The 9,906-nt window shown below is 49.1% G+C and overlaps 1 protein-coding gene across 2 annotated transcripts; it reads right to left on the bottom strand.

The window, feature by feature from the left end:
• Window positions 1-27: 27 nt before the first annotated feature.
• On the bottom strand, window positions 28-3,415 carry LOC120897115 (vacuolar protein sorting-associated protein 35). Of its 2 annotated transcripts, none has more exons than XM_040301738.1 (6): window positions 3,306-3,415; window positions 1,778-2,976; window positions 1,028-1,697; window positions 747-961; window positions 484-667; window positions 28-411 (listed from the first exon to the last, which is right to left on the bottom strand). In XM_040301738.1, exons 1-6 carry the CDS (start codon window positions 3,306-3,308, stop codon window positions 250-252), a joined length of 2,433 nt encoding a protein of 810 aa, XP_040157672.1. In that variant the 5' UTR covers window positions 3,309-3,415; the 3' UTR covers window positions 28-249. The 2 variants fall into 2 exon arrangements, with proteins under 2 accessions (XP_040157672.1, XP_040157671.1); XM_040301737.1 differs by lacking the exon at window positions 3,306-3,415 and adding an exon at window positions 3,103-3,279.
• Window positions 3,416-9,906: the final 6,491 nt, after the last annotated feature.

Here is a 9,906-nt window from a genome sequence, read left to right on the forward strand (position 1 = left end):
TGATTTGAAAGAAAAGCTCATGCGAAATTAGTTTCATCCGTACATCGTTTGCTATTTAATGCAGTTTAATTGTTGTAACAGTATACTAGGTAAGGTATTTCATACAAATCTACTCGATCTCGATTCAGTACTCTTCTTAAATATATGTCTCTTTCATATATGATCGTTAAAACATCATGAATAATAATGCTCTCTGCTTCTATCTCGTGCGCATTCGAGCGAGGAAAAAAGTAATCAACAATTCATGGTCTAATTCAACGTAATACCGGCAAATGACGCCTCTATCCCTGCGTCGGTCGATTCCATTCGGCTGCGAATGTGAGCCAGCGTGTTTTGGTAATGCATCTCGATTTGCTTCGTCTCCTCCGTGGGTTCCAGGTTCGGAAGCTCTTCGTTGATTTTCGCTATCAACTGTGAAATTGTGAAACAAAATCGTCACCGAACGGTCGGGCCTGGTACATTCCCACAGCACACACAACTTACCTGATTGAGCATCGATACGGTGATTTGCGTATTGCCGCGGGTGAAATAGAAAATGTAATGATTCAACAGCTCTACGTACAGCTGTAGCTGTACGCCAACGTCCAGACACTGGGACGCTATCTTGGCCGCCTTCTTCAAACATTCTAGTGTACGCTTCTCGTCACGCAGCTCTTGTCCATTTTGTCTGTAACGGGACGAAAGTGCAGGGGGTTAAAGATGTGTATGTTTAAGAGCACTCCCTCCCTTTTTGTCCATTCACTTACTTTCCACTCCAAAAGAGACTGGCGCATGTAACCACGGCTCTGCATTGGTCGGGTTTTTTGAGCAGCTTCGACGCCGCCAGGGCACAGCTCGTGCGCAGCGGTTCAGCGTTTTCCTCCGTAAAGCAAGTCATTTGTTCGACGGTTGAAATGATCAGCGTAATGGCGGCAAACTGTGACTTGGAGTCAGAAATTTCATCCTCATACAGAGAAAAGGCCTGAAAGAAAAATACGTTAATACACCCGATTCGCGTTGAAAGCCGCAGCAGGGAGAATGACCTTACCTGTGTCATGAAATCGTACGCAACAGCTTCGTGATTGGTGTACGCAATCTGGCCGATGCAAAGTGCCCCTTGCAGGTACATGCGCAGCGCTAGCTCGGGCAGTTCCGACTTTGCCAGCACGGCAATGGTGCTGTGGCAAAATTGTAGGATTTTCTGACACTTTTTGTCCCACATTTCATCTTCTGCCGCGATCGACTTGTACTTGTACGCCAGCTGATATGCTTGGAACACGAGCGGTGGCAGCACGTACCGAATGCGATGCTGTCCGCCCGTGCCAAAGTGTTTGCGGGCAGCGATCAGTATTTTGTACTGCGTGTCCGGATCGTCCGAGCGCAACAGATGCACGAATCGGCCCACAATACCCTGATCTTCGGCAAAGTCTTCCATGTTTGCCCGGACGTCCGCCGGTTGATCGTCTTGATCGCGGATCAGAGGTGATATGATCGTTAGCACGCTGTCCACCTGTTCGGCCGTCGGCACCAGTGTTTCATTTTCCAGTACATTCATCACGATGTACAGCGCGAGCGCTTTGCGCGAGGTGTAGTCGAACTTTTCCAAAAGCGGCGTAAAGAACTTTAGCTGCAGAATCGTCAGAATGTTGTTGTAGAAATCGACGCACAATCTCAACAGGCGCGACAGCTCCTGGTTCACCGACAGGGAATGTGAAATGCTAGAAAAGAAGGGGAAGAAGGATACACCATTATTGTCAGCCCTCGTTGTCGTTGTCCTCTTTGCGCCCTCTACGCTTACTTTGATAGCTTTAACCGATCCAAAATTTGGGCCGTTGTTTCTAGCACCTTGTCGACGTAGTCCACCCGATCGGGATACACCTTTTGGGCCAGGCTGACGAGCGCTACCTGTAGCGAGACCGTGTCCTCCATCGGCATGTCCGTGCGCAATTGCACTATATTTGCTATCTGCGTGCTGAACACCTCGAACAGCTGCACCTCGGCTGGGATGGCAGAAATGATTTCCGTCGTTCCGGCCGATGTCTGCGTGACCTTTCCGTTCCGCTGATTGTACAGTGCCAGCCGATCGATGAGCGAAATAATGATATTCTTCACGTTCACGCCCGGCTGCAGCTGGGCACAGGACTTGAGGAATGGGTCGAGCGTCTGCAGATGAAACTCGTCCGGAAACACCTGAATGATGCACTCCATCAGGTACTCCTGGGCGATCGCGTCACGGCAGCTGACCACCTGCTCCAAAATGCCGGGCAGGATGAGCCGCTGGTAGATGTCGAGCGTGGCCGATTCGAGTTGGGACAGCCGGACCAGATTGGTGCCAACCAAAATCTTCAGCTCCTCCCGTTCCTTCTCCCGGCGAGCCCTTTCGCTCGAATGGCCCTGGTGCTGGATTCGCACCCACAGCTTGTTCATCTCGGCAAAGTTGGTCAGCACAAAGTCGATCGCATCGATCACTGTGCCCTCGTTCTCGTCCCCGGACGCACCAACGTGCATCGTGTCCGGCAGGATGTTGCGCGTACACTGCAGCAGATAGTTGCGCAGAAACAACCCCCGCAAGGGATGCTGTACGCCGCGACACATTTCCACCAGATCCTTCAGAATGCTGCGCTTCAGCGCACTGTTCGTCTTGATGTACACCAAACCGACCGTAATGAGCAGGTAGAGCCGTGGCACGATATTGCCCGCATACTGCACATGCTCGTACAGATCCGGCACCTTACGGCCCTTCTGAAACTCGTCCAGCAGGTAGTGCTCGAAGTGCCGCAGCTCGTCCGTGATGGCCATGTACAGCTCGTAGTAGCTTTTGGGCGACAGCAGCGATGTGCGCAGCTCCCCGAGCATGGTCGAGGCGCAGCGCATTGCCTCCATTAGCCGGTCCTTGTCCAGGAAGCGCTTCATCTGGAAGGACTGTGCTCGCACCACCGTCATCGCTTCGGTGAGCAGCTTGTCCTGCTCATCGACAGAGTTTATCGGTGTTTGAGGCTGCGGTGGTAGATAAAACGATTCAATTAGTGTGTGTGGGGATGCGAACGGCCGCTCTCTCACGCCCGGCTAATGGCGGAAGGGTTGGGTGATATGAATCACAGGCTTTTCGGTGAAGCGAACAACCTGCGACGAATGCCGATACAGTGCCGAGTTGTCCAAATTGGCCGAATTCCAAAGGTACATGATGCCAAAGCACTGTGTTTTGGGGATGTGTTTTCGACCGGCGAAAGGTTTACGATGTTTACGAGGATGTTTTGCAGTTAGCACTATCGGGGGAGGGGGCGGGACAATAGGTGGGAATGTGATTATAACCGATTTGCACTTACCATTATTTATTATCTATCCACTCTTTTATCTCTGCTGCTTCTTCTGTAATTAAAGTTCTTATTTGCTTTCGTCTCGGAGCAATTGACAGTTATCGGCAAAGTGGGCAGAGTGACCAGAAATACCGATTTATCCGTATTCCTACCGATTTTTTATATGCCTACCGATTCACAGATGACCGCCCTAAAACTACCGATTTTCCATTTATCCTACCGAAAATCACAGATATTTGATTTTTCAGTCGTTTAAGCTTAATCTGTGGCGCTTGGGATGCTATTTCAAGGATTGTTAACCACATTTGTTACTTAACGCGCTGATGCACGTTTGTTTGCCTGGCACTTTTTATCCGTTAAAATTTAATGTTCATAATAAGTAGAAAATGTCAGTTGCGTGGATTCCGAAAATTTCTCGTCAAAGAAAGTCATTTAAATTTGAATTTGAATCTCGCTGTCGGCGGTTAAAGCTTACCCGACAGACAAAGAGAATGAAATTTTCAGATTTCATTTTCAAATTGGACATAAAAATAGTAACTGTTGTGGGAACGCAGCCTCAGCAGCGCCAGCTGCTCGACGTCGACATTCGCCTGTCGACTATTGAAGCACGATCGTGTTGAGTGCCTGAGTGTTCCCGTATTGGCGAACAAGGACCGGAGCCGCACGGGGAGTTGATACCGAGCGCTCAAGGGCAACGGACGGTTGCACACCCACACACCAGTATTCGCGTATCGTCCTATGTGTTATTTTACCGTGTTTCCTATTAAGTTTTAAATAAAGTGTAAGAATCACAACAGTTGGCGACGAGGATTTTTAAAGTTTGTGACGAATTTTTATCGGAAGTGAATTTCGCGTAGTGCAAAGCTATTCCACCGACAAGGAAACGCCGCAGGATGAGCCAAGAAGAAGATGAACGTCGATCATCGCAAGGTTGGCAAAACGCGATGGCCCCGGTTACAGTGCACGCACCGCAAGATACAGGTCAACGTCCCCAAGTGCCACTGACCCAGTTCGTACAGCAAAATGGTTCGGTCCCACCATTTTCTGCATCGTCAGTAGAGAATGTTCTGGAAAGTGATAATTCTGCAACGGCACAAATTTTGAAACTAATGCAACAGCAGATGGCGCAACAGCAGCAAATTTTGTTGCAATTAATGCAGCAAACGAAAGCGCCTATCGAACAAACCCCCCTTGAGCAAATACTCGATTCCTTATGCGGTCACATTAAGGAATTCAGGTATGACGAAGAAAACGGTTCAACTTTCGCTGCATGGTACACGAGATACGAGGATCTTTTCCTTAAAGACGCTGCACGCTTGAAAGACGAGGCAAAAGTGCGTTTATTGATGAGAAAGTTGGGAACCTCTGAACACGACCGTTACACCAGCTACATACTGCCAAAGCATCCGCGTGATTACAGTTTGCAGGAAACAGTTGCTAAATTGACCAGCTTATTTGGCGCGAAAGAATCCTTGCTTCATCGACGATACAAGTGTTTGAAGCTAACCAAACTTCGCACCGAGGATTTTATCACTTTCGCGTGCCGGGTCAATCGTGGCATCGTCGATTTTGAGCTGGGAAGGCTAACGGAAGAGCAGTTAAAGTGTTTAGTGTTCGTTTGCGGTATGAAGGGCGAAGAAGACATCGAGTTTCGTACACGTCTTTTACATCGCATCGAGGAGAACCAGGATGTAACCCTTGACCAACTTTCTGCTGAGTGTCAACGTATGACGAATTTGCGTCAGGATAGTGCGATGATTGAACGTGACCGCAGTGATCAAGTATTTTCCGTTCAACGTAACGCAAATCGGAATCAGCGCACCAACACAGGCCCGTCTCATTACACCAACGAACAGCGTACAGGTAAACCTAGTCGACCATGCTGGTTATGTGGATCCCTGCATTGGACTCGCGAGTGCACTTACAAGACGCACACATGCACACAATGCGGATCGGTCGGCCATCGCGAAGGTTTCTGTAAGCAGCAACGTACCAAGAAGCAGCCCCATCGAAAGAAGATTTTTCGTAAACGAGCCAATATGCAAAGTGTCACCGTGAATGTGAACAGCCTACATCATCGGAGGAAATTTTTATCGTGTTCGGTCAACGGTTCACAAATTCGGCTCCAACTGGATACAGCATCGGACATCACCGTGATTAGTCGTCGGCTTTGGAAACGCATCGGTAGCCCGCAATTATTCCCATCATCTGTAATCGCGAAATCGGCATCTGGTGACAAACTCGAAATGGATGGCGAATTTCGAGCAACGGTTGGAATCAACGGGCAGGAGAAGCAAGCTGTAATTTTCGTGGCAAAAGGAGAATTGGCCTTGCTGGGTATCGACCTTGCTGAAGCTTTCTCCTTATGGTCTGTGCCTATAGACCAACTGTGTAACAATGTTACCAGCACAGCTACTACTCCGGAGGGAATCGTTCGAAAATTTCCCAGCCTGTTTAAATCAACGATGGGTTTTTGTGCGAAAGCTGAGGTTACACTACACCTGAAGCCGAATTGCAGTTCAGTCTTCTGCGCAAAGCGTCCCGTAGCTTATGCCATGCGCGATGCAGTGGACGCCGAACTTGATAGACTGGAGCGGCTCAACATCATCACACCAGTCCAGCACTCCGAGTGGGCAGCACCGATTGTAGTGGTACGCAAGTCGAATGGACAACTGAGAATATGCGGAGACTATTCGACGGGACTCAACGCATCACTCCACCCCCATGACTATCCGCTGCCACTGCCACAGGACATCTACACCAAACTGGGTAACTCGACAATTTTTAGCCAAATTGACTTATCTGATGCTTTCTTACAGGTCCCCATTGCCGAGCAAAGTCGCCGCTTGCTCACCATAAACACGCATAAAGGGTTGTACCTGTATAATCGCCTGCCACCAGGGATTAAAGTAGCACCAGGCGCATTTCAGCAGCTTATGGACCAAATGCTTGCTGGAATGGAACGTGTCGCGAGTTACATGGACGACGTTATCGTTGGTGGACGAACACAACGGGAACACGACGACGTACTAAACGAAACCCTGAGACGCATTCAGGAGTATGGTTTCACCATCCGCCCGGAGAAATGTTCGTTCAACAAACGCCAAGTTCGCTACCTTGGTCACATCCTCGATAACCACGGCATTCGTCCAGACCCAGCCAAAATAGCTGCGATAAAAGATCTTTCAGCGCCAACCGACGTTAGTGGTGTACGTTCCTTTCTTGGCGCCGTTAACTATTATGGAAGATTCATCCCGAACATGCGCAAGCTTCGATACCCGTTGGACAACCTACTGAAAGAAGGCAGTTCGTTTAAGTGGTCCCCTGAATGCCAAAAAGCCTTCGAGCAGTTCAAAAGTATCCTATCATCGGAACTGCTCCTGACGCACTACGATCCAAGGCGTGAGATCGTTGTATCCGCGGACGCGTCATCCGTCGGATTAGGCGCAACAATCGGTCACAAGTTCCCCGATGGAACTTTTAAAGTTGTGCAGCATGCGTCCCGTGCACTTACAAAGGCAGAGAAAAACTACAGCCAGATAGATCGGGAAGGCTTGGCAATTATCTTCGCTGTGACGAAATTTCATAATTTTATATTTGGACGGCATTTTACTCTACAAACAGACCACAAGCCACTTTTGAGAATTTTCGGCAGCAAGAAAGGCATCCCCGTTTACACCGCCAATCGCTTACAGAGATTCGCGCTCACCTTACAGCTGTATGATTTCGACATCAATTACGTATCGACCGACAATTTTGGGAACGCCGACATCCTTTCGCGACTGATTCGAAATCACGAAAAGTTAGAGGAGGATTACGTGATTGCTAGCATCGGCCTAGAGGAGGACATACGATCAGTCGTCGTTAACTCATTGAGTTCAGTTGCATTAAATGCAATGGATGTCGCAACGGCTACTAAATCCGATCCCATTATGAGCAAAATCATACAGTTTGTACGACAAGACTGGCCACGTAACAGTACGTTCAGCGGTGAGCTGGCATGCTTCTACGCTAGGAAGGAAGCTTTATCAGAGATGGGAGGCTGTCTCTTATTCGGGGAGAGAGTCATCATACCAAAGGCTCTCCGGCAACGATGCCTGCGTCAACTACATCACGGCCATCCAGGTGTACAAAGGATGAAGTCGATCGCACGAAGCTACGGCTACTGGCCGAAGATAGACACTGATATCGCTGAACTTGTAGCATCTTGTAACGCTTGTGCATCCGCAGCGAAATCACCCCCACACGCTAGCCCGGTACCATGGCCTGAGATAACTGCACCGTGGCAACGTATCCACATCGATTATGCTGGCCCCATCGACGGTTTCTCCTACTTAATCGTAGTCGATGCTTTCTCTAAATGGCCAGAGGTAATAAGGACTGCCAGCACAACTTCCAAAGCGACCATACGAATCCTTAATACCATGTTTGCGCGATACGGTATGCCAGTAACCCTTGTTAGCGATAATGGTCGCCAATTCATCAGTTCCGAATTTGAGGATTTTTGTATTTGTAACGGCATAGAGCACCTCACATCCGCCCCGTTCCACCCTCAGTCTAACGGGCAAGCGGAACGCTTCGTGGATACATTCAAGCGCGCCATAACCAAAATCACGAGCGATGGAACTGCGATAGAAGATGCACTTGACACGTTTTTACAAACATATCGCGCCACGCCAAATCCTCAAGTGCCAAATAACGAAGCGCCAGCGACAGTAATGTTCGGACGACAAATTCGCACTTGTTTAGAGCTTATACGCCCTGTGCCTAAACCGCAAGAAACCAATAACGATGAGCAACGACGCAATTTCGTCCCAAATGATCTAGTCTTCGCAAAGATTTACTCGCAAAACGGATGGAAATGGAAGCCAGGAAGAATATTGCGGAAATGCGGCAATGTAATGTACCGTGTTATGACTGAGGACCATAAGATTATACGAAGCCATATCAACCAACTACGTCGTCGGGTCCCTTCTAACCAGCAATCCAGTAAGCGTGATCAACACCTTTTGCCGCTACATATTCTCTTGGATGAGTGGAACCTTACGCCTCCGTCGTCGTCACCTGATTCATCGTCATCATCGTCCTCATCGTCTCCATCGTCATCGTCGTTGTCGCCACCGTCCGATTCAGCTCCGAGTAATCTATCACCGTCGTCCGCTGAATCATCATCTTACAGGACCGTGTCCCAATCATCAGCATCACCACCTCCTGAACGTGATTGCATCCCTGAAGAGTCACATCGAGGAGCACAGCCGGTACCACCACCACGCCGCTCTTTTAGAGATAGAAAAGCACCACGTTGGTTCGACCCGTACCTGCTGTATTAAAAGAAGGGAGATGTTGTGGGAACGCAGCCTCAGCAGCGCCAGCTGCTCGACGTCGACATTCGCCTGTCGACTATTGAAGCACGATCGTGTTGAGTGCCTGAGTGTTCCCGTATTGGCGAACAAGGACCGGAGCCGCACGGGGAGTTGATACCGAGCGCTCAAGGGCAACGGACGGTTGCACACCCACACACCAGTATTCGCGTATCGTCCTATGTGTTATTTTACCGTGTTTCCTATTAAGTTTTAAATAAAGTGTAAGAATCACAACAGTAACGTTTTTCTGTGACCGAAAGACATAGTTCTTGTCAGAAATATTTGGTAGCCCTGAAAAGGACTGTTTAAGTGGTTGTTGGGAGGAGGTGTTGCGGTGTTCCACAGAGCGAAAACACATTCTAACGGTCAATGTGGTGACCGTTATTCGCTATCACTTCCTGACAGCGTTTGGCCATATCGCCGATGAGCTTACGGCATTCGCTTCTGGGTATGCGTTCCCACATAACCTCGCAGCGTGTCCATAGGTCATCGGCTGAACGTGCAGGCTGGTTCTTAAGCTGACGCTTGAGAGTTGACCACAGATTTTCAATCGGGTTTAGGTCAGGACTCCACGCAGGCCACGGTATAACTTGCACATCCTGGTTTGCCAAATCACATTTAACTGTTCGCGATGTGTGCTTAGAGTCGTTATCATGCTGAAAGATGTAATGCTCTTCGTCTCCGAATTTTTGTCGGGCGTATGGCAACATCTTACGACTAAGTATTTTTCTATACCCTTCCGAGTTCAGTGTCCCGTTGATACGGAACAAAGGACCCGGGCCGTGCCAGGAGAAGCAACCCCACACCATTACGTGGCCGCCTCCGTGACTTCGGGTTTTTATCGTATTTTTCGGATGATACGCCTGATTAGGAAGGCGCCAGACCTATTTAATGCCGTCCGAACCATCCAGATTGATTCTGGACTCATCCGAAAAAATGATTTTGCTCCACCAAAAGATGGATGCAGCTAAATGTTCTTCGGCAAACCGAATGCGCGCTTCTACGTGGTGCGGCAGCAGCTTACGAACCTTCCGCGGTCTCCGGGCACAGAACCCAGCGGCGTGTAAACGGCGAGACACCGTTTTCGCCGAAACTTGCAAACTAAGCTCCTGCTTGATACGAGCGCAAGTTTTGAAAGGATCCGCCCTGATCATCTCAACAATCTGCGCGTCAACGTCGGCCGTTGTTTTTCGCGGACGACCTGTCGATTTACCCGTAGCCTCGCTACGAATGGCGTTGTCCACAAA

The sequence above is a fragment of the Anopheles arabiensis genome, chromosome 2 (assembly GCF_016920715.1).
Source record: "Anopheles arabiensis isolate DONGOLA chromosome 2, AaraD3, whole genome shotgun sequence".
In the NCBI taxonomy this organism is placed as follows: Eukaryota; Metazoa; Arthropoda; class Insecta; order Diptera; family Culicidae; genus Anopheles; species Anopheles arabiensis.